The 27,109-nt window shown below is 41.7% G+C and overlaps 2 protein-coding genes across 3 annotated transcripts in view; one reads left to right on the top strand and one right to left on the bottom strand.

Annotated features, from left to right (window-relative positions):
* Positions 1-27,109, top strand: part of AMPH (amphiphysin) — a 146,180-nt gene that overhangs the window by 57,872 nt on the left and 61,199 nt on the right. For both annotated transcript variants that reach the window (XM_059655726.1, XM_059655727.1), the window contains exons 2-4: positions 5,813-5,893; positions 18,535-18,589; positions 26,751-26,845. In XM_059655726.1, the coding sequence (XP_059511709.1) occupies positions 5,813-5,893; positions 18,535-18,589; positions 26,751-26,845 (231 nt within the window). The remainder of the gene's footprint in view (positions 1-5,812; positions 5,894-18,534; positions 18,590-26,750; positions 26,846-27,109) is intronic.
* On the bottom strand, positions 4,504-5,775 carry LOC132211293 (proteasome subunit beta type-7-like). The gene is made up of 2 exons (XM_059656039.1): positions 5,714-5,775; positions 4,504-5,453 (listed from the first exon to the last, which is right to left on the bottom strand). The coding sequence occupies exons 1-2, from the start codon at positions 5,773-5,775 to the stop codon at positions 4,607-4,609; spliced, it is 909 nt and encodes a 302-aa protein (XP_059512022.1). The 3' UTR covers positions 4,504-4,606.

Genomic DNA, 27,109 nt, shown 5'->3' with positions numbered 1-27,109 from the left:
ACCACCGGGGGGCAGATGCTCAATGCAGGAGCTGCCCTCTGGTGGTCAGTGCATTCCCACAGGGGGAGCTCTGCTCAGCCACAAGCAAGGCTGATGGCTGCCAGTACAGCGGTGGTGGTGGGAGCCTCTCCTGCCTCCTCAGCAGCACTAAGGATATCCGACTGCAGCTTAGGTCTGCTCCCCGCTGGCAAGTGGACATCTTCCGAGGGCTGCCGGGCCGCCAGAGGGATGTCTGATTGCCAGCTTAGGCCCAATCCCCCTGGGCAGGCCTAAGCCAGCAGGTGGTCATCCCCTGAGGGGTCCAAGACTGCAAGAGGGCATAGGCCGGGCTGAGGGACCTTCCCCCTACCCCCCCCCTCCCCGTGCACAAATTTTTGTGCACCGGGCCTCTACTTAGTTAATAAGAGTGATTATTTGTCCTTTTAATATTTATGTTACTGGATCCCTCCAGCTTTTTTTTAAAATAGTAAATTTGCAATGAGGAATAATATATCTCTTATATTATTCATATGTAATGATGGCTTGTGAAATTGAGTGATATAGAATAATTGGTAATGTGTGTGAATCTGTATACAATTTTATTTTTAAAATATATATCTTTGTTTATTAATGACCATATGCCTTACCATCCCTAAATGAGGTTCTAAGGACTAGGACCTCAGTTTCTCACCATCCTTCTAACCACTGCTCTTTCCATTATACGCTGTCTCTCTTGATCTATAAGAATTGGGACTTTAGGGTTTTTCTTGAGAAATAAGAATTTGATTCAAGAAACCATAATAGGACTTAAAGGAGAGAAATAACAGGCCCAAAGGGGCATGTTAGAAGAGAGTTTGGCAACACTGGGAAAATGAGAAGAGAGCTAATGATGGTAGAATCTGATGGTTCTGCAAGGTAGGCCTTTAATCTCAGGTGAGAGGTTAATAGTGCATGGAAAAAGAAGAGAAACATAAGTTTTGTTATTGTAAGAAGAGTCATCATGGTTTTTGATGGATGCATTGGATATATGCAAATAAAGACTAATAATTCATCACCTGTGTTGGCTATCACTCTCTATGACTACATTGAAATTTTGATCTTAAAGAAGCTTGGCATTTATATGTTAGGACCGTATTATGGCACCTATTTGATTGGCTGGACCAGCCCATTGGTGCTGTCTTTGTGAGGAGGCACTGTGAGGACTCGGGTGGGAGTATCTGGTTTGAATCTGGGTTCTGTTACTTACAGAGGCAGGTTGCCTGACCTCTCTGAGTCTCAGTTTATTCATCCATAAAATGGGGATGAGCGAGTGGCAGTGAGGATCAGCTGAAATAATAGACACAAAGTCCCTAACCTAGTAATTGACATGGAGAAGGTTCTCAACAAAAGCTAGAATCTCTGTCCCATCTCTCCTTTGTCATCTCTCCTCTGTGGCTGCTGCTGTCAGGAAGCTGACATCAAGGTGTGGGTGTGCTGTAAGTCAGGGAGTTCAAGATCCTTTATTATTTCCTTAGAGGAGAAAGTGTGGGCTCATGGTGTCATCTAATTATAATTTATTTATCCCTTTTTACACTCAGGATTCATTTCTGTTGTGGTTGCTGTTTTATTTATTCTGTACAGTTGCTAGAAATGAAAAGCAAGGAATCATGATTTGAAATTCAAATAATGACTTTCAGCAAGGGTTCTGCCAAAGACCTCCACTGTTGTGGATGTGCAGCCTAGGAGATGCGCTTTCTTAGAGTAGTCTGCGAGAATCCTGAACGAAAATATGAGAATCATAGTTTGACATATCCCTGTTTGCTTTCCACGAGAAGTAAAGGGCTATCTGTGGTCGCGACAGAGGTATCAGACCTCCGAATGGGGATTTTCCTGAGGACATCTAAAACGCCGCGTACGCACTGTGTGATCCAAAGTAAGTACCAGACAGGGGTGCTGAGAGAGCCGAAGAGGCAATGTGTAAATCACTTTCTGCAGCTTCAGGCACACACTCGACCAGGGGTGGGCAAACTTTTTGACTCGAGGGCCACAGTGGGTTCTTAAACTGGACCGGAGGGCCGGAACAAAAGCATGGATGGAGTGTTGGTGTGAACTAATATAAATGCAAAGTAAACATCATTACATAAAAGGGTACGGTCTTTCATTTCAATAGTTTTATTCATTTCAAATGGGCCGTAGTTTGCCCACGGCTGCACTAGATCCTCAGTAAATGCTTGTGTCTTTCTTTTCTCCCACTCTCTGAGACAAGAGTTCCTTTTCACTAACATATACACTTGTGGAACTGAGCTGTGTGCTGCTTGCTCATTAGAGTTTGATAGCCTTTCCTGGCCTTTGTGAACTGCTAACAGCAGATGAGGTATTGCTGCCTCTCAATGACTAACCTGATCTAGGTAGACTAAACATTTATGAATAAGTAGATTTTAGGAATTAGGAAAAACTTCATGTGGTAAATACTAGGTGTCTTTCCCCTGATACTTTAGTGTTTTGTGTGCGGGAGGTCATTTGGGAGACGTAGTTTTTCTTTTAAAAATATTTAAAGGAAAATAGAAGCAATCAAGCAAAATTCTTATTTCTTAAAGTTATTATACTTAGAATGAAAATACGGGAGTAGATGAGAGGAGATCTGGTAACAAGGCCAACAACAATTCCTGTGTCATTGAGTTTTACTCCTCTTGCAAATGGCCTGTGTAATTTTGCTTTGCCCTATCTCTCTTATAACAATAGTAATAAAAATAATAACAACAATTTTTACATTTTCCCAGCATTCCTAAGTTGACCCTGTTATTGAAGTATGATGTTTCAAAATTAAAGACAAGATTTTCATTAAAAAACATGAAATAAACATGTGCCATATATTTTAATTCAACTCATCTATATATAAAAGCCAAGTGACCGAAATGACCAGAACAACCGAAATGACCAGTCACTATGATGCGCACTGCAGCCGGCCAACCTCCTACGGCCCCTTCCCCGGGCCAGCCCGCCCTGATAGGCCCCAATTGGGGTGGGCCAGCTGGACCCCACCCATGCACAAATTCATGCACCGGGTCTCTAATATAATTCATAAGGTCTTAAAACTGATTCAAAGTGTCGTTGAGGATCTGGGTGTTTGTGACTACTTAATAAAGGGATTTTAGAGTAAGATTGCTGATTTAGATCCAAAACGGGTTAATGTCCCACAGGATCATAAGCTATAAACTTTTGAGGTTCAACTTTCCATTGAGCAGAAACTATTTTTATCTCTTACAGAAAAAATCTTCAGGTTAACCCCCATCTCTGTGGAGCTGTAAGTAGTCAGTCGATAGGAAGCCAATCAGAAGTGCAAGTCCAGCACTGCCCTAAAGGGGACGCCCAGGAATCTCTTTTGTCGCTTCCTAAGTTTTGGTGACTTTTCTCTGTCTTTGCATTGAAAGGAATCATTAAGACTTATTCATTTGTACAAGGTTATATTTTTGATTTTAGGAAGCAAATTAGCATAATGTGATATAAAACCTAGCCATAGAAAGTGCTGTGTGTGAGTATATGTTTTAATGCCCAAATGTTTACGTTTCATAGAAAAGTATTTGGTAATGCCATTGGGTGTGGGTATGTTGAGAAGGCAATGTTTGTGGGGCTTCTATTTTCTTGAATAAGTTGTGTTTTAGAAATTAGATATGGAAATATTGAATAATGTACCCAGTCGTGGCTCTCAGGATCCTCTTCTTTTTTTCTGAAGTAACTTTCTCCCCATTTTGGTTGCCTCTTTGGGTTTGTTTCTGTGTAGTGAATAGATCTGCTATGACTCCCCGTCTTTGTGGGGTTGCCTGATGTAGTAGTTTCTTGTGGGGTCCAGTGGTGCAGTCTCCTTGATCACCTGAGCTGGATACTCCAGGAATGTTTCATGTTTGGCCCTCATGCTGTAATTGAGACTTGCTTGCTATTGGTCCATTCATGTGTGGGATTGACCCTCAGGCTGGCTGACTGTGAGGATCAACCCCAGCCATAGCTTGTAATCTACTGTGCGGGTGCCGATGACCCCAAGTGGAGTTTACCTCAGCAGGTTTTGGTGCCATATCTCCCTCTGGATATGCCACTGGCAAAGCTTATTGGGCCCTGATCTGATACAGTCTGATGCTGGCCACGGGGTGCATTGGTTCTGGGTCTCTTGGGAGGAACTCTGGTGCAAGGCAATGGAAGACGCTGCCTGTGGAGTGCCCTTGGCAACCTGTTTGGAGCTACAAGTGATCCACAGTTTGTGGCTGCCTCTGCTGGGCCTGGGTGCATGTGGGAAGGACCAAGCTGTGCACCAAGGCCCGCTTTTACCAGCACTGGGCCAGGGGACAGGTCAGCAGCAAAAGTCCCATGATTATGTGCTGGGCCTTGGTTTATTTGTCTTTGTATTTCTGGATACCCAGTACTTAGCATGGGGCCTTGTGTAGCCCAGTGCCCCTTCGAGTATTTATTCAGTTGAAAGAAATATCATTGGAAGATGGTGGAGGCAAGCTTACCATATGCCTAACTCCAGTATCTCTTTTTTGTTTGTTTGTTTCCATTTTTTTATTGGGTCTCAATCAGCAAACTGAAATGAATGTCTTACAGGGGAGGTCTCTGTTGCCCCCCATCTTCTAGAGCAGCCATCCACTGACACCGTTTAGGAAGTGTCCATCGTCTGGACTATCTCTTCCAGCACCTCGACTTCCAGGGGAGTGACCTTTTCAGTGAGGACTGCAGTGGTCCCTTTCTCACAACTGTACCATCCAAACCTGGTCCCCTTCTTGTTGGGTACTGAGTACGGGTGGAGAAAGTCCAGCTTGCTCTTGCTGATGACACAGAGGTTAATGTTACTTCCAGACCCCAAGTCATTGAAGATGCCAGCTGCAATGGCCTCGCTCACCAGCTTCTTGGCTTCCTCCTCCTCCATATCTGGCCTAAACTTAACTTCAAACACAGCCATTGCTGCCAAGGAGCCAGAACCCATGGTGACATAAGGCAACTTATCAGTTGATCCATGAGGATAGATGCTGTAGAGGTGAGGTCCAGTAACGTCTACGCCCCCCAAAACTAGGGCTGCACCAATGTAACCTTGATACCTGAAAAGCATCTGCTTCAGCATCTGATTGGCTGTCACAACTCTGGGGAGGCAGCCAGTGGAGAGGGAGTGGAGCTCCAAGTTGGAAGAAATGAGCTGTGTTGTCATATCTGTGTTTGCAGCTGTCCCAGCACCACAACAATAAATGTTAGGAGATATGAAGTGTATCTTTGAACAGTTCTTGTCAGCAACAACCATCCCTTCAGATGCCCTTGTATCTGCTCCAAGTACTATGCCATCCCTGTAGACCACCCCCTCGATGGTCGTGCCTGTTTTCCGGGCCTTGGGAAGCTTGTACCCTTTCTTTGCAAAATCGGCATTTCTGCGGCAGTTATCAAAACCTCCAGTATTTCTAAAACCATCCCTATGGAGTAGGTGAATACTGTAGTCAAATAACTTTGGTTCGCCGCTTAACAAAAATTTGAGCACCTATTATGTATCAGGTATTGTGCCAGATGCTTTGGACAAAAGGACAAGGAATAGCTTTTGTCTTTAAGTCTTGTGTCCTATTGGGGGAAACAGATACAGTATGTAAATAAACAAATTCAGCCTAGCATGACACTTGCTCAAGGTCACACAACCTGTGAGTGGTGGGCCTGTAATTGAAATCCAAGTGTGTTCAGCTCCAAAGCCACCAAGCCAAGATGCTTCCAGAACCAAAAAACTAGCTAGGCTGCGAGTGAATTCTCAGAGGAGCAAAACAGCAGCTTTCCTCTATTATTTGAAACCATTATTAAATCAAACCACTTTGTTGTATTTGCAAATTAGGTCCTTCAGAAGCTTGGAAAAGCTGATGAGACAAAAGACGAACAGTTTGAAGAATATGTACAGAACTTCAAACGGCAAGAGGTGAGTGCATTTATCTAGTTTCTGGGGTGGAAATGGGTGGACAGTGTTTGTGGTTTAGCATGTAGCTAACATGCTTTAAGGTTGAAGAAAGACCTTCACTGGGTTTGGTGTTAACCGAGGGTAAAGCTTGTCGTTCTGTAAGACTCGCCTGTGGAGGATGAAGGAAGGGGAAGTAGGCACTGCAGAGAGATTTGTTTCTTCTCAGGAGAATCTCAGGAGATTAAGACGTCGCTTCTCTGGAGCTTTTTAATATAGTTTATTGATTTATAGGAAAGATAATGTTTCTGGTGATTTATATTCCACTAACTATTAGCAGTAGTTAGATACTTTTGGCAAAATTACTTTAATTGCTGCCTGCTTCAAGATCATGCATTCTCAGTGGGGAGTATATCTCCCCCACGAGGGTGAAAATTGGTTCTTGGTGGATGAAAAAATTGTACTGGTTTTATGTGTATATATTACATAACCATATTTATAGTGTATCTGTGGTATTAAAATTTCATGGGGCGGCTGCGGGGGGGGGGGGGGGGTTGACATTAGAAAAATGTCGTAAAAAGCTCATCAGAGGAGGCCATGATGGAAAAAGGTTGAGAAACACGATTTGTGATACTTGTTCCTTTAATGGGCTGCTATGTGTTTAACAGACACATGAATAAAGGCACAGTTTTTAAAATTATTTGTTTATCTCTCTAAGGCTTGGGTAATTGATTAGCATATCACTCTTTAGAGATCATGCATGAGGGTCAGGGAGAGGGAAGATACAGGTGGGGTCTCTGCGGTTTGAAGCTTCAAATCTAGAGTTCATTCTAGAGGTGAGAAGAAAGCTGGGCCATAAGAGGCTTTCCAGGCCCTCTGGAAAATGTTTGGACATGGGACAATGTAAGGACATGGGTTTATGTTCCTGCTGTCATTGTAGCTACCAGTGTCCACAGAGGAAATTGTAAATATTAGGGTGTTGCTGTCCATGGTGCCAGATGCGGGGGGAGGGCAAAAATGTTCATTGAGGAACATTTATCTTTTATCCTCTTTACTCTTTTTGTTTCATTCCATCTACAAGAATATCTCCTCAGTTATGGCCTGTATACATTAAAAGCTTTAGTTGTGTCTAACTAAAAGGTGATCCAAATTACTGATGTTCCAGGCAGCACTGTTGTGCCACTTCCTAGGAAGCCATTAGGAATTCACTTCTAGTGGAAGCTCTTTTTGTTATTGCTCTGAAGGTTTCCTTTCATCTATTCTATCCTATTCCCTATTTTTAATTGTATTTTACTTTACTTAACTACATTAACCAACATGCCAACAGGGATTAATCCCTCCGCATTCATTTAGAGACCAATTCCATGTATCTTCCACTTCTCCCTGTGAAGTGAGCTTATTAGCTGAGTTTGGATGTTCCTCTCTAAATGGTCCCCAGATTGACTGCACCGTTCTGGCAATGGGATGCAGAGAATTAGGCATATCGCTCATCCAAGCCTAGGAGACCGTCTGAAGTGTTGTGAACATCTGCATAGACGAGTTGCAATTGAAGCTCAGATTTGCATCAATATTGTTGGTTCCCATTGCCTGTGATTCTCATATGTCACCCTGTAAGCCCCATGGCTGATTTTGCATTAGAGCTGCCATCTAAGTGATGACAATGTGTTATAAGGAATGTCTTATGGTGACAGACTGAGATCTGGAGCCAGACATATTTTAAGGGACTTTTTGGTCGCCTCATACTAGAGCTACATACTAGAGTGTCTGTCAACACATTTAGTCTCAATTAAGTGATAGAAACAGTGCAAAATTATAGGAGAGGTTTCCACATAACTATCGGAATTACTTGGAGGACTTTTAAATATACTGATTCCTGGGCCCCACTCCAGACTTCTGAATCGGCTCACAAATTTGACTTGTGTCTCTAAAGAGCTCTCGTATAAGGTTAACAATTTGAATGTAAACCTGAAATTATACTGATATAGTAGAGATAATGACATCCTTAATTGCACATCTAATATGTTTCTAAACCTGGACAATTATAAGAATCTTCTAAGGAGCCTTAAAAATTTGCAAATTTCAAAGCCACACCTGAATGGCTTATATAAAATAAAAGCAGCAATGAAGTATTTTTATTCTGAAGACTTTCCATAAGTAGGCATTGGCATTTATAATGTGCTTTGTACACTGTTCTACTCGATTCTCCTAGCAATCCGTAATTGTAATTCTGCTTTATGCATAAGAAAACCAAGTATTGTTACAAAAACTTTTATTTTGAGAATGATCTTGATTATTCTTTTGGCCATGGCATTCATTGCTTTCTTATTTCCTCACAGTAATGTTATGACATTGGCTTGATTTTTCTCATATCCATTGTTAAGTGGTTCTTATATATCTGCATAAATTATTTCTTTGTACTCTAAGATCTTCTGTTCCTGCAATATTTAAAGATATAAACACAAACTTTCTGGAAATGTAACTGTGTATGTGAGACTTAGAAGTATAAATGAAACACAAGGGGACATTCTAAGATTCCAATTAACTTGTTTTGGGGCGGTTTTGTACATTTCTCATGAAAATATTCCTTTGTAACATGACACGTAGCAGAACTTAGTTAAGCTTTTATGAAACACCCACTCTTTGCACAGTTTATCACTTAAAAAGTACCAGATAGACAGAGCCATCCAACATTCATTGAATGTGCACTGTGTCTGGTACTTTACGTGGACTGTCCCCCCTGACCTTCATGAGAGCCCCAGGAAGTGAGTAATGTTATCATCTTCATTTTACCGATGAGGAACCAGAGGTCCAGAGCAGTTAAGTGTGGCCCAAAGTTGCTCAGTTAGAGGTAGCAGAGCTCCTATTTTAAAGCCAGGCAGTGCAGCCCCACAGCCCACTGACTTCGCCACTGTGCGCCATGCGTCACGTGTTAACATACTCTAGAATCATGACAAAGAGTGAACAATTGGTAGTTTTGTTTATAGAGTAGAACTGCATCATGAGAGCACAGAGAATGCCTTTGGTTAAATTATTCTCATTGATGGGCAGTTGATTCCACCGGGACAGTCTCATGCGTCCACAGTTGGCATCCATCCCTTTAAAGACTGGGGCATAGAGGACAGTGGTCAAGCATACGGGCTCTTGAGGCAGATTATGGGATTTAAATATCCCAGACTGCCCAGGCTTGCCATCTGCTAGATGCATGACCTTTGGGCATATTTCTTAGCCTCTGTGCCTCAGTTTCTCATGTGTAAGAGTGTGCCAACATGGGAGAGTTATTGGGAGAATGATGGGTTAATAGACCTTTGAGACTTAGGACAGTCTCTGGAACAAAGGGACCACTTAGTGTTAGACTTTATTGCTGTATTAAAGGTTTGCTTTGAGGACAGTGTTATGACTGAATTGTGTCTCTCCTAATTTTACCTATTGAAGTTGTAACTAACCTCCAGTACACCTCAGAATGTGACTGTATTTGGAAACAGGTCCAGTAAAGGGGAAATTAAGATCATATGAGGTCATATGGAAGGATTCTTCCCAATGAGACTGATGTTTTCATAAGAAGCAGGAGAGACATGGGGATGAACACATGCAGAAAAAGACCATGTGAGGACACAGGGAGGAGGAGGCTGTCTGCAAGCCAAGGAGAGAGACCTCAGGCAAAACCAAACCTGCCAATACTTGGTCTTGGACTTCTAGCCTCCAGAACTGTGAGGAAATAAATTTCTGTGTTTTGTTTTTTTTTCAGCCACCAAGTCTCTGGTATATTATTATAGCAGCCCTCATACACTAATACAGCATCATAAATGGCAGTTTCAGAAACATTTTGGCTGTTATATTATGACTGGAGTAATGAGAGGCAAGGCACTTCTTCCCTCCCAGTGATGCATCTATGAAGCTTGATGTAGCTGTTGTTTTTCTAGAACTTCCACATCCTGTCTCATTTGGACATGATAGAACATTGTCAATAGCGAGCTGGCATCCATATCCCCAGAAAGGGACATTGAACAGTATGCCTCAGGAAGAGTTACTGTTGGGGTGGAACACCTGTGCAGTTTGCCTTAATTTCTAGGTCAGTCTCTCCCCGACTATATTCAATTCTGTACTCTAGGTATTAAGGCAAAAGTTGAAAAGATTTTGTATAATTCCCCTAATGTACCTCATAAGTCAAGTCTCTTCATACACAATGAAAGGGGGAAAAATTGGAATGGCTCTTCAAGGGTCACAAACTCAATTGCCTAACGGCAATAAAGCATATCTTCAAATTGTATGCAGCCTGCATGGTGTGATGAGTTGAATGGTTCTAATGAGGCGGTTCCATCCCCTTGTACACACGCTGGGTTAGCTTTTCCAAAAGACAAGACTAGAGGTCTGTATAAACTCAAGGCTTAAGGGAAATACATGGAAAAATAGTACATATAACTACTAACGAGCTTTCTAATTTCGTTTTGGTGAAAGGTAGAAAGTATATTTTATTTGGCCTTCATATCACAGCTATACCTGGAGTTGATGACTCAGGGATAATTGGAAATTGGGTCGTGAAGCTTGGATAAAATTGTGAAAACTGAGATGTTCTCTTTGATATCCACTTCCCTCCCATGTACCAGCCCCTAATGCCATCCATCCAGGAATAAGATTTCAAAATCTTCTCTGATTTCCTATCTTATATCTTTTGCCTTAATGTGTACCAAAAAAATATTAAACATGGAGAAATTGTTTTTTGAAATCAGTGCTGGGTTCTGAAGGCAGCTCTTGTTTGCTATAAAGATCTCAAATCAAGAAAACAAAAAATGGAAATTTTAGAGAACCTGCTACTGTTACCTTTGAAGAAGTCTTGTCTTCCATTTCATGCACCTGAACTTGTGATAGGGAGAGCTCCATTTCCTGGTCAACCAAGAATGCCTGTAGTGTTCCGCAGACTCCTGTTGGCTTTGATCATAAGTGGATTCTGATATTACATATCATTAGTCATCTGCTAATCAAGGTGCTGATTATTGCTTCATTAAGTCTCATCTCCTTGACAATTTAATTTTCTTCTGAGCTTCAAATATAAGAAAGCAGTAGCATGGCTTTCAAGATTGAGTTGACCTGTCTGAACTCTGAGAAGTTGAGCCAATTTTAATTTAATATGTTACTTGGCCTTTTCAAGAGAAAAATGTCAGTATCGAGCAAAAATAATAATGGAACTACAGGACCTTCTGTCGGCTCAGGACCGCAGATGAGATGACTGTACTTTTCTTTGTGAAATCACCACTTTGTGAAGTTACATCTCCTCAGATCAAGTCTCATATATCTATTAGTACTGTTGGCTTTCTCCTTGAGCCCCTTTCCAAACGTCAGCTCACAGTTAGTTTCTGAGTTACAGGGGCAAGTTAATGAAAAAAATCGTCTGTATTGTATATGTTGTTGTTTTTCTCCTATGTTTTTCTTTTTATAGCAAAAATGATCTATAAATATAAATTATTACTACATTTACTATATTTTAACATGTCAATTCAACAACCTATTGCTTGTTTAATAAGCATTGATTACTTATTGCCTTAAAGTGATTTGCTAGCTCTGTATAACCTTATGAATAAAATCCATTGGATTTGATTTTGCAAGACAGGGCTGCAGTGTCATGAGCGTGGTAGTGTGTGAGCCTGGTGCCCCTGAATTTGTAGTGGTTGCTGCCCTGAGCTTAGTGTTTTAGAAAGTATTCATTCATTTTATGGATGGTGTCTACAATTCAGTCAAATTAATGCCTCAACTATGGCTTCTTTCTTCTGGGCAGCAGTGGCTGATCTAACAAGAGTATACCTCCTTTATTAGGCCCTACAGTTGTAGGCATAAAGCATTTATTAACACTAGCATATTTTAATGCATCAGAATTTAGTGTATCTAAATAATAAACAACTGGATTCATTAATTTTCACACATAATTTATTGCAGCCCTGTGTGTATGCCCAATGCTAGAGGTTTACCAGAGCTTTTCTGTGTGTCACAATCTATGGTAGCTCTTCTTACCAGCCAACTGGCTCACCTTGGAGAAAAATCTTCTACTCTTCTGTGCTCTTACCAGAATGCAATAGGAAACCTTGATGAGGTTGCATTTATAGCCAGTCCTTTGACACTACATAGATTAAATCTTTTAAGGTTGAATCACAGACATGTCTGGGCGCTGTCCAGGGTCCTCAAGGGAGCTGTCCTGAGCCCAGTAAGTTTGGGAACGAACAAATGAGATGTCCTGAGCCCAGCAAGTCAGGGAACTGCACCCCTTACTCCACCCCACCCCCACCTTTGCCCCAAGATACATACACTCATCATCATCATCTTCATCATCTTTTTTCATCATCAATAATTAAGGAATTGGTGCTACTGAGAACCAACCTGCTGTAAAAGAATCTGGAAACATTTAATTAGGTATGTAATGTGATTTATTTGTGTTCAGTAACAAAGATATCTGAATCCTCCCGTGATGATGTCCCTTCTGCATTCTTTCTCTGACTATTTAGTTAGGTTTTAAATTTCACCCTAATCCTTGGTGGGGATATCATGAGCAGTCCTCAGGAGGATAAGAAGAAAACAACAGCTTTGAGATACCACTCAGAAAAGGAATAAAGGGAATTTTTGACTGGAGGCAGTGCTTCTCGGACCTTCATAAGGTTTAAAACCATGTGTACTTTTTTGCATGCCTGTTAATTTTTGATATCTCCATGATGAAACCCAGCACGACTCTGGCTTGTTCTCCAGGATAGCTGGGAAGCAGGGAAGTAGGGAGACTGCTTCCTTCTCACTAGCTCTGCAAGAATGTGACACCCAAGGGAGGGAGCAGGTGGGAGCAGTTTTAATAAGGAGAGGAAAGCAGGCCTACTCCCTCGGGCTGTGTGGGAAGAAAGGGGCCTGGGGGACCATCTGGGCTGGAGAAGTAGTAGCTCCTGACATTGATAAATGATTCAGTTGAAAAGAAATAAACAAAGAACCTCTAACACCAGAGTAACATTATTATACTATTTGCCAGGGCAAGGGATTCTGTAGGTGGTGAATCCTTCTTGGATCTTGACAAAGAGGAGTATGAGTTGGGAATCAGACAACTGAATTATAATACACTCATTTGCTGTTATGTGGCTCTAAGCCCTGAGAATAGTGTGACCATGAGTCAGAATAATAATTTTATCTCACCTTGTAGAGGTAAGAAGGGAGAAAACAGGCATATAGTCTCAAGGATGTGAAATTTTGAGTCTCTTTCTTGCGCGCATGCGTGCAATATTCAAGGCTGCATTACCAAAGTGGTAATTTTCAGAGGGATTTGGAACAACTTCAGTGAAATAGCAGTGCTGTAAGAATTTATTTCAAACATAAAACGTCTTATAACTCACATAGAATGATGGTGTTAAGAAAACTTTATTGTGCAGTAGGTTCTGTGCAGGACTACTCTGCGGCATATTCTAGGAGGTGAACATTTCTCTCGAGAGTCTCTTACTTTTTCTGACTCAGATAAATATAAGTGCAATTTAATATGGTTATTACCAAATGATTTATGAACCTCCATACTCAGGGGGAAAATTACGAATTTTAATAATTAGAAAAAAAGAAAGTTATTTTACTCCTCACCTGAGGATATGTTTTTATTGATTGTGGAGAAAGGGAAGGAGAGAGAGAGAGAAAGAGAGAAACATCAATGTGATAGAGACATTGATTGGTCCACCCTCCCCCCCCATACATACCCCAACTGGGGATCAAACCCCCAACCTAGGTATGTGCCCTGATCTGGAATCCAACCAACAACCTTTTTTTGGTGTACAGGGATGCTCCATCCAAAAGAACCATCAGGCCAGGGCAGGAAGAAGGTTATTTAAATGAACTTAATTTTATCTACTTAAATTGCACTCATCTGTTGAAGCCATTATTGTATAATTTGAACTTTCTTCCACTCTTATAGCTAAAAAAATCTCTTCTTGGGATTCTTATTTCATTTAAAAAATGGTTATTGTTTCTTTGGGCTGGATGAATCATTCTCTTTCTTGTTCTGAAAGAAAAACCAGTGGTTTAATTGTGGGCATCATTGGACAGGCTTTATTCCTTCAATAGTTAGGAGAAGAATACCCTTCTCCACTACTCCTTTGCTATTTCCAGATATCCTGGACAATTGTGGTGACTTATGGCCATACCATAGTTGGCTTCGTATTACTTTCTGAGGGGAAAACATCCTTTTGGGTGAGAAGTGAGCCCTGTCTTAGCTCAGGGCCTCTCAGATTTTTCAGGGGAGGCCCATGGGCAGTGGTAGAGCAGAGGCCCCCAGCAGACAGCGGAGAGCAGGAGATGTCTGGGAAGTTCTGTTTTTCATCTCTATGCAGTTTTTTTTTCTACATCACAACAGGTGGCACAGTGGTTATAAAATAACGCTTTCTCCCCATTTGCTCCCCTTCAGCCTCAATAAATTGTTGTCCCAGAGAGATGCTGTAGGTTTATTTTGTGGCTGCATGCGCCCTAGGCAAGCCATGTAGTACCCCCAAGGTCTACACTTAACCACTTAGAGAAATGTGGCCTTAGCAGCGGTTCTCAACCTGTGGGTCGCGACCATCGGAAAACACATATAGCATATCAGATATTTGCATGGCGATTCATAACAGTAGCAACATTACAGTTATGAAGTAGCAATGAAAATAATTTTATGGTTGGGGGTCACCACAACATGAGGAACTGTATTAAAGGGTCGCGGTATTAGGAAGGTTGAGGACCACTGCCTTCGGGGATCCCAACCCTATTTAAATCCCAATTGTACCTTTTAGGGCTTTAGACTTCCAGTTGGTCTGGATCTGTCCAGGTAAATCACATATCTAATTACAGATACTAATATCTCTAAATGATTTGCCGTCTGTTGTGACAAATGGTTCTGGGTCTTGCTGTCCTCTCTCCGAACCATTCTTCCTCTTTCCATCACTTGACCAGCACTAGAGCTTCAATTTGCTAAGCCATCCACTTTATCTTTGATCTTCCCAATTTGATTTCCTTTCTGAAATGTTTTTGTAAATGCCTTTAGTGCTCTTCTGCTCGCTCATTCCATTGGCTTTTTTTTTTTTTCCTGTTAGATTTCAACCTCCATCTTTCAGCATTTCCACTGTTGATGGCGAACCATTGTATCAGGTTGTTTGGGTAGGTTATGCTATAGTAGCAATACCTCTGTGGCTTTGAACAACAGATGTTTATTTCTCACTTATGAAAATGTGAAGGGTAGATGCGCCTCATGTTTCCTTTGCTCTATGACCCATGATGGAGAAGTAACCCCTCTCTGGAATAGACCGGGGCTCTCGGTAGGCAAAGAGGTGGTAAGACTATGATGCTCAGAAGCCACACGCCACTTCCCCTCACATGGCAAGTCCCACAGCCAAGTTTGATATTAATGGGGAAGAATGTAGAATCCTCCCCCAAAACAGATCTGGAAGAAAGATGCAGTGTAGATGTGACAAGAATAAAATATCCCAGAGCCATTGCTTTTCAAAATTTTATGTATTCAGAATCTAGCACAGTGCCCGTCACATCATAGATATTTAGTAGCAGAAAGACCTGTTTCTTTCTTCCCCAAATTCTGACTTTTTGTAGTGATGTTGCAGACCTTGGCCTGACTCTTTCATTATCTTTACAAGTGTTTATCATCAGCATTTTCTCTTTCTTCTCCTCATCCTTTCTCTACAGGTTCCCACTACACTTTGATGTTTTGGAAATCCAACCTGGGTTGTTGTTGTTATTATTATTATTGTCTAGCTCAGTGATGGCGAACCTTTTGAGCTCGGCGTGTCAGCATTTTGAAAAACCCTAACTTAACTCTGGTGTTGTGTCACATATAGAAATTTTTTGATATTTGCAACCATAGTAAAACAACGACATATTTTTGATATTTATTTTATATATTTAAATGCCATTTAACAAAGAAAAATCAACCAAAAAAATGAGTTCACGTGTCATAGGTTTGCCATCACTGGGGTAGCTCATGGCAATTTGCCTTCACACTACATTTCTAAATGGCTCAGCAAGACAAGGGAAATCTAGAGTTTTTATTTTAAACCATTTTGAGAGATGAGAAAGGGAGTCAGTTGTTTAGAACTTTGATGATTACTGCTTGGGCATCCTGAATAGAACCATTCTGGTTGAAGTTCATTATGAATTAACCCTAAGCTTTTATCTGGTAGTACCTGGATTTACAGAGCTGACAGAAATAGCTAGCGCTTAATGCAGAAAAAGAAAACCTCACCTGAGCTTTACATATATTTCATAAAAATAATGTCACTATATCTGTACTGTATTAGGAAAATATACTTTTATAGAATCCCTTTGGGGGACCAGCATAGTATTAAACCAGGCATGTGGAACCTTTATTCTGCCAAGGGCCATTTGGATATTTATAACATCACTTGCAGGTCATACAAAATTACCAATTTAAAAATTAGCCTGCTATATTTGGTCAGACATTTAATTAACTCATCTCTAATGCCTTGGCAGAGCCAGACCAAGTGATTTTGTGGGCCTTATGTGGCCTGTGGACGTTCCCCACCCCTGTCTTAAACACTTCTTTTCAGAGTTTCTTTGTATTCATCACTACCTTTAAATTTGATGAATATTTTTCTTTGCTTTGTCCTCTAAACATTTTGCATGGCTGTTGCAGAGCTAAATGTAATCTACTTTGAAGTTTTCTATTTAGATATTTTACTTCCCCTACTAGATAATAATTCACTGAAGGAAGTAGGTATTTTCCCTTCATCCCTCCCTGCTTTTTAGTAAATACTAACAAATAATTGTTTATTTATTTATGACTATTAGTGTTGCTATGTTATTAACTACATTATTAACGATCAAGTTAGAGTTATAATATAGATGCTATATTATTAATTATCAAGGTGGAGTCATTCAGTATACTAGCTCTCTGAAATTTTGTTAAATAATTATGCAATTAAAGTACACATACTTTTATATTTTCAGGTGTAGTGAAAGCACACACTGTGGATGCCAGACATATGCCCCAGCACCTACCTTTTCTGAGCCCACTAGATCTAGTTGCAACTGCCAGCAAGGGAAACTTTTTGCCTGAGGATTTTTTCTGGTAACTGGAGACCTCTCTGCCCTTGTGTGGACATATTGGGGGAATCATGTCCCAGGAGCAGTTCTCGACCAATGACTGTCAGGAGCTGATGGATGAATGCCCGAGCTTCTCTGCCCCTCACTGAGGATATCTAGAGGGTTTGACACTGTCTCCCAGAATTCCCCAGGGGGACTAAGGCCACGGGGTAACTTGCCTGATATTGCACCTGCGATGGCTCTCTTCCCTCCCCTCTTCACGTCTCCCATCCAAGTACTAACCAGGCCCGACCCTGCTTAGATCAGACGAGACCAGGCGCGTTCAGGGTGGTATGGCCGTCGACCCTCTTCACTTCTCCATGCCCCTGTTGGCATTTCCTGGGTTAACTCCATATTCAACTACTTGCAATCTAATCCTAATCTCAGAGTCGCAGAGTTTCTAAGGGTAATCCAAAACAAAACTAAGATTCATATGTCAAAATTTACATTTTACCCATTTCTCTATTCTGATTATGTCCAAAAGAAATATAATGCAAACCACATATGTAATTTAAATTGTTCTAGTGTCCACATTTTAAAAAGTGAACAGAAATAGGTGAAATTAATTTTAATACCCCAATTGTTTAACTCCGTGTATCCAAAATATTGTTTTAACACACAATTAATATAAAACATATTAATGACTTTTTTGTATAAAGTCCCTAAAATCAGGTGTGGATTTTACACTTATAATGCATCTCCATTCAGACTAGTCATGTTGCAAGCACTGAGCAGCCACATGTAGCTAGTGGCTATCATATTGGACAGTGGTGATCAATTTCCAACTGTTATAACCATGTGTCAAAACTTAGAGACTCGCCGAAACCGGTTTGGCTCAGTGGATAGAGCGTCGGCCTGCGGACTGAAGGGTCCCGGGTTCGATTCCGGTCAAGGGCATGTACCTGGGTTGCGGGCACATCTTCAGTAGGAGATGTGCAGGAGGCAGCTGATCGATGTTTCTCTCTCATCGATGTTTCTAACTCTCTATCTCTCTCCCTTCCTCTCTGTAAAAAATCAATAAAATATATTTTTTAAAAAACAAAAAAACAAAACAAAAAAAACCCCCAAAAACTTAGAGACTTGCTAGCTCTTGAATATGTAAGAACCTTATGGTGGGCCACAGTTTCCATTCTTAGAAAAATTGTGCTTGCTTTGTCCTTTTCTTTTAAACTGAATGAAATATCTGTAAATATCTAGACTTATAGGCATCCTGTTTAATCTGTGTCCACATATTTTTAATATGGTTTTATTGAGTTTAAGAGAGAGAAAGGAAGGGAGAGGGATAGAGAGATAGAAACATCTATGAGAGAGAAACATCATCCATTGGCTGCCTCCTGCATGCCCCCTACTGGGGATCGAGCCTGCAACTCTGGCATGTGCCCTGACCGGCAATGGAACCAGAGACCGCTTCATTCCTGGGTCGACGTTCAACCCCTGGGCCACAGCAGCTGGGCTCTACATATTTATGTTCCTTCAAGAATGAGCCCCTGGCAATAATAATTCCGACGCTTACTGTTTTGTACATGTTCCAGTGCAGAATACAGACAAATGGCTCAGCATCTCTTTGTGTTTTTCAGGCCGAGGGTACCAGACTTCAGCGGGAACTCCGAGGGTACTTAGCAGCTATCAAAGGTAACGTGTGTGCGTTGTTTATGGAATGTTACAAGCACAGGTTGTTCTTGGAATTCACGAGTGACAAGATTGAGTGTTAATTACACCACCATTTGGCTTTCTGGCAAGATGGCACTTGATCACAGGTGTTCCAATCCACCCACTCCCAAATCCCCACTGGAGTGATCATCAGAATATGCAAAGAAAAAAAAATACAGGGTGTCCCCCAAAATGTATACACACTTTCACAGCTGATAGCTCCATTCTGAAACTGCAATGTATTTTAAGAAACGCTGCCTTTATAATTATTCAAAGTGTGTGTATGCATATTTGGGGACACTCTATATGTCTGCCCTGATGCTGGAAACTAGAAATAAGTGCCTCCCACATGCAAGAGATTTCTAGGAAGAGTTGTGAGAGCAAGCTCGAGAGCTTGTTTAAGAAAAGCTGCAGCTGGTTTATATCCTGAGCGAGAGCATGTCCCAGGACAGTGGTCGGCAAACTGTGGCTCGCAAGCCACATGCGACTCTTTGGCCCCTTGAGTGTGGCTCTTCCACAAAATACCACGTGCGGGCACGCAGGTACAGTGCGATTGAAACTTCGTGGCCCATGCGCAGAAGCCGGTATTTTGTGGAAGCAAGATATAAAGAGCCACAGTTGGCCGACCACTGTCGCAGGAGAACACTCACAGAGTCACACTTCAGCCCTCTAGTTCAGCGGTCACCAACCTTTCAGACCTCACGGACCACCAGTGGTCCACAGACCACCAGTTGGTGACCGCTGCTCTAGTTGAAAGGGGCAAGAATCGTGGCAGAGACAGGAGTGGAGAATTATCAGGAGTCACAACCCTGGACTGTCTGTGATGAGTGGGGACCAGCCACACCTGTACTCCTGCCACTGTATGGAGACAGAGGGGCGCTGGCATTGGTTTCTGCTTCAGCCATAAGAAGCAAAGAAATGAGGCCAGTGGTGGAGGGAGGAGAGAGCATTAGGGATGAGGGTTCCATTGCTTTCTGCCATGTGTCATCCAGTCCCAGCATGGGGTCAGATCGTAGTGTACCCATGGGTGTGATAGATCACAAGGCAGATTTTGAGATTAGTGGGGAGAGAATGGATTGTCTCACAAGGGGTCTTGGATAAACTGGCTAAACACTCAGAAAAAAGTGAGGTTCCCATCCTCATACTCTACTCCCTCCTTTTTAACTCCAAATATAGTAAAAATTTAAATACATGTACAAAGAGGTACCTCATACTCTACTCCCTCCTTTTTAACTCCAAATATAGTTAAAATTTAAATACATGTACAAAGAGGTATTCTAAAATAATAAAATAAGGTAAAATAAATAAAATAAAATAGACTTAGTCTCTAGTCTTGGGTGACAAGGTCTTTACCATGGTAACCCAAAGACAAAATCATAAAGGGAAAGATTGAGAAATTTAACCTTGTAAGTATATAAAACTGATATATCTATGTTTAAAAAATTATTTAGGCAACACACTTAATGAAAATGAACCAAAATATAAAGAGCTCAGTAAGTAAACTAAATGAAGATGAGTTGAAAGAATTATAGATGTATAAATAAAACCGAAAGGAAGGTGATTTTATTTTTCTTCCTAATGTTTAAAGACATTAAATAAAAATGAAAACATAATACCTAGCATCAGCAAAGTTGTAGGAGCAGACCCCTTTCAAGAGAGCAGTTTGGCAAAAGTCTTTTTTTTTAATTAATCCTCACCCAAGGATATTCTTTCCATTGATTTTTAGAGAGAGTGGAAGGGAGGGAGGAAGAGGGGGCAGAGAAAGGGAGGGAGAGATAGAGAGAGAGAGACATCAACATCAACTTGGGAGAGACACATTGACTGGTTGCCTCGCACACGCTGGGTATCAAACCTGCAAGCCAGGTAATGCCCTTGACTGGGAATTGAACCTGCAACCCTTTAGTGCATGGCATGATGCTTCAACTAACTGAGCCACCCAGCCATGGCTGACATTAGCCTTGGTTTACATTTGCAAAGAAGTAAAGCTCAGAGAATTTTACTCCCACAAACTTACAAACTTCATGATTAACTGCACTAAATAATTAACCTCAACTATTTTTATTAGAATAGTCCAGTCAGAAAATAGAAGGCACTCTATGAATTTCTTTAATTATTGGTTTAGGATTAGTTAGATAATATTTCAAACACAGAATTTTTTTCTGTTAGCTGGTTTTATAAAAGGTGGAAACATTTGTTGATTGAGTGAATTGGATCTCTTCCTCAAAATTTATATATCTTGGTCTAGTTTACCACTTTGTGGAGAATGCCGTTTAAGAAGACTGGCATAATTCTTTTCCTTAACGTGGTCTAGAAGGAAAGTCCCTTAGTGAAGGGTGAGCTCAGAGAGACACTGGGCGGATCATCAAAGCAACCTTTCACTCCACTGCTAATGGCCACGGCTCCAGAAGAGGGAGAAAGAACTTCTCTGTCCGCCCCCCCCCCGCCCCCTCCCCACCCCGCCATCGCCTTTCATTGACTGGATGATGTTGACAAATGGTACTCCACAAAAGAGACTCAGGTGTACATTACTTTGACCAAGATTGGCTAAAATGAATTTTTAAACAGGTTACTACAGAGTTTATCAGAACCCTTAACATATCAATGCAATTGCCAGAGGGCCTAATGGATTGGAGGCATTTCCCAGTTATTTGACTGTGGGATACTTTTTTCTTTTCAAAATCTTACAGTTAGAATTTCTTGGAGCACGTTGTGGGGTTTGGGGAACACGCTCAAAGATGAGGGTTATATGATAAGTAGATCACAATTTGCATTTTCAAAGTGCTTTCATGGCCAATTTTTCTGTTTTCACAGAAAGAAATCTAGCCACCTAATACTGCAGGCAGGATTAGAGAGGAACGAGATCGGGCCCTGGAGAGGTTATAAGATAAACCATCAGGTTATAAGATATACAAAGGAACCATCGTGGGAAAACCACCAAGTCTCTCATCTGTAAAGTCCTCCACTTACTCTTAGAAGCCCCCAAATCTCTACCCCTGGCATTCTGTGAAATTGGGTTAAGCTCTACTCATCATCACTTAGGTGGCATTCTTGGGCTTTTTAAGGCAGATCTTATGCTCTCATTCATTTTAGTAGCAACCATCACATTGAGCCTCACTTATGGGCCTGACACCGTTCTAGAGGATGGAGATGAGAGATGAACCAGACCCAGCCTGCTGTTGGGGAACCTGCAGGAGAGACGGGGAGAGAGTTGAATAAACAGAAAGGCAGATGTGCATCGTAATATGCATTTTAACAGAAGTCAGCATTGTGTGCTGTTCTGTGAAAAGGCTGCGTGTGCCAAGTGGCACCCAGATGCTGAAGGAGCCAAGAGACCCAAGAACCAGACAGACAAGTCCAGCTTGTCGATTTAGAGAATTTGTTAGGGAACTTACGTACTGAAATGGGTCCTGGGTGGTGGCAGGACATTCCTAGTTCTGCAACTTTCATCTTCTCTAGACCACCCTCTTATTCTGCCTTGAGATGGGGCTAGGTACTAGGAAAGGAGTGTGTGGGGTTAGGGTGAACTGATGAGGGAGATAACAGTGAGGCTCCTTGCCCCAGAGGAAGGAGTAATGGAAATTCTGAGACTAGCCCGAAACCACTGTACATATTCCAGAGTCTACTCAGGGGTCAAAGGTTAGGGCTCATTCCCTCAAAAATTAAGCTGGTGTATTAGATTCAAGAAATGGAGTCAGCTCTGTCCACATATGTGCCATCACAACAGAGGGCAGAGCCCCACTCTACTATCTGTGTAAGGGACAGGATGCCAGGTCAGGAATTGTCTTTCCTAGGAACTTACACTTGAATGGACCAAGAAAGAGAACATACCTGGTCATCAGGTTGTAAGATATACCAAAGATGCCGAGACCGGTCTGGCTCGGTGGATAGAGCGTCGGCCTGCGGACCGAGGGGTCCCGGGTTCGATTCCGGTCAGGGGCATGTACCTGGGTTGCGGGCACATCCCCAGTGGGAGATGTGCAGGAGGCGGCTGATCGATGTTTCTCTCTCGTCGATGTTTCTGACTCTCTATCTCTCTCCCTTCCTCTCTGTAAAAAATCAATAAAATATATTAAAAAAAAAAAAAGATATACCAAAGAAAGAGGTTGGTATTGGAAGGAGCATCATGTACAAAAGCTCCGGAAGCAGGAGGGAGCAGGGGCTCTTCAGGGAACAAGTAGATTAGTGAGGGGCAAGCAGGAAACAGCTGCATGAGACGTGGAAAGGTAGGCAGCATATGTACAAAGAGGTGCTAATGTATTACATTATATTGGGAGTTTATTCTGCCAGTGGGAGAAAAGAGTGTCGTTACATTATTATAGGCAAGGGAATGAGTGATGTGATCAGATTAGCATTTTAGAAAAATAATTGTTGTGGTTGTTTGGAATTCAGGCTAGAGGAAATGAAACTCCAAGGAAACGTAGAAGTCTAGCACAGTAAGAATAATAGCCAACATTTATTGAGCTCTTATGTGTGAGGCACTGACATAAGCTTTAACTGTTTAATTTCATGTGATTCTCACTGCAACCTGTGGCAAGTCCTATTATTGCTCAGTAATGTATGCTTTGGAAAAACGAGATTTAGGGTAGCTAGGTAATTTGCCTAAGATCGCACAGATGGTGTATGATGGAACCAAGATTTTAATAAAGACCGATTGATTGCAAATAATAATCTTAATTACTATGCCATACTGCCTCCAAAAGTAGTTTTTATGAAGGCTGGCATTTGACTGTTTGCAGTGTGTTAGGTACTTGCTCAACCGTTTGCGTGGATTATTTTATCTCATCTAAGTAAGAGATGATGAGTGCCTTTTGAAGGCTGTGGCAGTGGGCCTGGAAGGAAGGGACTTCATCTGAGAATCAGGCAGCACTGGCTTGTCTCGCTGACAAGTTCAGTAGGAGGATGAAAGGAAGAGGTCTTCCATGTTTCTAACTGGGACCACTGGGCACTATTCGTGAGGATGGGGAAGAGGAGGAGGAGCAGGTTTTGACAGGAAAGTTAGAGGTACTGGTATGACACCCAAGCGGGGACCTGAAGTGAGGACTCACTGGCATATGGGGAGGGGAGGAGACCAGACACAGGGATAATGAACACATAACATCTGTCTCTAAGTCAGCGGTTCTCAACCTATGGGTCACGACCCCTTTGGGGGTCGAACGACCCTTTCACAGGGGTCGCCTAAGACCATTGGAAAACACATATATAATTACATATTGTTTTAGTAATTAATCACTATGCTTTTATTATGTTCAATTTGTAACAATGAAAATACATCCTGCATATCAGATATTTACATTACGATTCATAACAGTAGCAAAATTACAGTTATGAAGTAGCAACGAAAATAATTTTATGGTTGGGGGTGACCACAACATGAAGAACTGTATTAAAGGGTCGCAGCATTAGGAAGGTTGAGAACCACTGCTCTAAACACTTCCTTTTACCTGAGGCAACCCCTGTTGTCTTAAACAACTCTTTTCTAAACAATGGGTAAAACTTAAACTATTTCAGATATTCTACTGGTGGTTTATAGCTGTTTTTGGTTATCATTTTAACTGATATTGTTTTTAACTAAAACATATACCCTTAGGCAGCTTAAGCAAAGAAGATTCAGGTAGCAGTGTAATCTATGCAACATATCTTTGATGATAAAGAGATTTGGTTGCAAATGTAAATAGAGATTGTTACAATAAATGCCTTGGAGAAAGTCCAAAATTCTGAAGAGAGGGAAGTGGTCCCTATCTAATAGTAAAACAGAATTCTTCTACGAAAATCACAAATCTTTTAAGAAAATGTTAGCTATTAGATATTATTAAATGTCACATAGCGTCTATTCTGCTTTAATGTCACCAAATTGGATTAAAGGAAACAGGTTTTAGCTTTTTTCCTCTTATGTCTGTCAGCAGAGTAAATTCCGAGTCCCTGAAATCCCCCTGTCAGTCTCTATGCTTCTTAAGAGCAAGGCGTGTGTCTTGTTCACTTGCACATCCATCCAGTACTTTGTATAGAGTGTTCTAGAAACAATTTCTATGTCAAAACAGATTCTTTCCAAATTGTCCATCATACTGAGCCACACAGCCATTAGTAGTTATTTTGGGCTGCTAGGCATATTTACTGCAACATTTTGCTTTTAACCTCAATGAGTAAGGTCATATGAACTTTATTTTAAGCTTACATTCACAGTTTTATTTTTACCACAAAGGTTATTTGTCCTGTGATACCATTACTCCCTTTTCTTCCTGCTAAGGCATTAATAACCTATCTAAATAGCTATTTATAAGGAAAAAACTTCAGAAGACTTGCACATCTAAACATGGGAGGGGGTCGGTCATCCAGGGACTAGTGTGGTCTGAACTGCAGGGGGACGTTGTTAGTGCAGACGCTTGTACTTAGGGAGGGCCGAGTGTGGAAACCTGAGAGCGTGGTGCTGCCACCTCACAATGACCACACGTACAGGAGAGAGCACCCGCACGCGCTGGGGACCGATGCAGCTGTCCGCATGATGTTTGGCTTTCCGCACCTTCAAGACTCTCGCTCCATCGGAGCCCCCGGGCACTGGAGTCGTCACTGTTTTCCCACCTCGCCTGCCTGGGCTTCCTCTCGTGTTAAGGTGTTTCCTCCTGTTGTAAAGGGCTCCTTCAACATGCTCAGGGATGTGCTTCATGGAGCAAGGCCTGGCCCTGGGTCACATTCCAGCCAGTAATGTGCAAAGGCCAAATAGGAATCACCTTTTCAGGGGGAGGGAAGTGGGGGCATTCTGTGCCTGGAGAGTGAAAAAGCACTAGGAACTACCAAATCACATACTGACTTTTATACATCCTGTGCAAGGACGTGCTTCTGTCATTTCAGACATCTTCTTCTGTTTTGTTTTTCCTCTCACGATGGAACCCAGAATGGACTCCCTAAAATCCAACCAGCATGCGGCTGAGTCTAGACGGCTGCAGCTTTCAGTTTAACGAAAACTTTTCTCTCTTTGATTCACTGGCATTAAGTTACGAGAGGTGTTTTTGCTTCCAATGACAGCACTCGACTGGCCTCTGCTCTCCCTCTGTCTAGCCCCTTTTCCTATCCCCTCGTGACAAAGGCCAAGAAGCCATCAGCCAGGTAACCCCTTCCGGCTGGTGCTGGAGAGGCACTTCTCCAAGTCTGCAGCCAAAGATGCCCCTTGTTTGTTCTCAGGCGGAGCTGTCTCCATGGCAACCCACACTTCACCTCCTTGTTTTGAAGGAGGGGTAGAGAAGGTTTGGTGATCATTTATATCACCATGTTGCACCTGGAAACTTTATATCTTTCTTATTATTAATAGTCAAATGTCTTTCTACTGAGGATTCTGACCCATAGAGTTAAAAATGTTCTGATTTAAAACAGTATATATAGATTTTAATAATATTGGGAAAAGTAAACCTTTTCTTTTCCCCTTTAAAAATTGTTAGGCCACTTAAACCAGTTTCAACGGTTATGTCCTAAAATTGTGTTGATTTTGCTTCTATCTGCTTCTAAAAAAAATGCTTTATTTCTTGTATTTAACGTCATTTAAATTAATTTCATTTTTAGGAGTCTGTAGTTTTATGGACAAGTATTCTAGGTGTCCTATTCATTTATGGTTCCATGCTGTTTAGCAAGTGACAGCACACATAATAGGACATATTTTTATTATTGTTGTTTTCAGAATAGGACACCTGGTTTATATTGTCAAGACCCGATATCTATCATTATCACGTAAATAACAGAAAATGCACACTATAGTCAGATAAGCCTTTTTTAAAAATATATATTTTATTGATTTTTTACAGAGAGGAAGGGAGAGAGAGTTAGAAGTATCGATGAGAGAGAAACATCGATCCGCTGCCTCCTGCACACCTCCTACTGGGGATGTGCCCGCAACCAAGGTACATGCCCTTGACCGGAATTGAACCTGGAACCCTCTAGTCCACAGGCCAACACTCTCCACTAAGCCAAACCAGTCAGGGCTAGTCAGAGAAGTCTTATAGACCCTCAAGCAAAGATATAATTACAGATGCAATTAGCAGTTGTGCCTCCACAATTTTTGCTTAAATGATTAACAAAGGTTTTCCTCTCACTTGGAAGGAGGAAGAAACTCCTCACCTGTTTCTATCTAATAGGAGTTGCTTTTCTCCAACACCAGGCATGCAAGAAGCCTCGATGAAGCTCACCGAGTCGCTGCACGAAGTCTATGAGCCTGATTGGTATGGGCGGGAAGATGTGAAGACGGTTGGTGAGGTAAGAGCCAGGATGGCCCCACACCGGAGGCCTCGGGGGGCTCCTGTGAGTCTCCCACCGAGTGCTGCTCACGCAGCCTGTTCCCCGGCCCCCTCTTACCACTTCTCAGCCTTAACCATGAGGGGACAGACTCCATGTACGTACACAGGTATGTAGCATCTCTGGGCTTCAGTATTCTCTTTTGTGCAACGGCAACAATGAGACTTTCCGCATACAGCTATTGTGAGAATCAGATGACATGCGTGTACGTGCATACGTATTTAA

Source organism: Myotis daubentonii, chromosome 10 (assembly GCF_963259705.1).
Source record: "Myotis daubentonii chromosome 10, mMyoDau2.1, whole genome shotgun sequence".
Classification (NCBI taxonomy): Eukaryota; Metazoa; Chordata; class Mammalia; order Chiroptera; family Vespertilionidae; genus Myotis; species Myotis daubentonii.
This window is presented reverse-complemented; position numbering and strand designations above follow the sequence as displayed.

What these genes read in the sequence shown, in the direction of transcription:
- LOC132211293 (XM_059656039.1), bottom strand. Translation starts at nt 5,775, where the DNA reads ATGGTTTCAAATAATAGAGGAAAGCTGCTGTTTTGCTCCTCTGAGAAT. An exon ending in GAGAATTCACTCGCAGCCTA is followed by an intron (nt 5,454 to 5,713) that starts GCTAGTTTTTTG and finishes ATTTTTGTTAAG; the next exon opens with CGGCGAACCAAAGTTATTTG.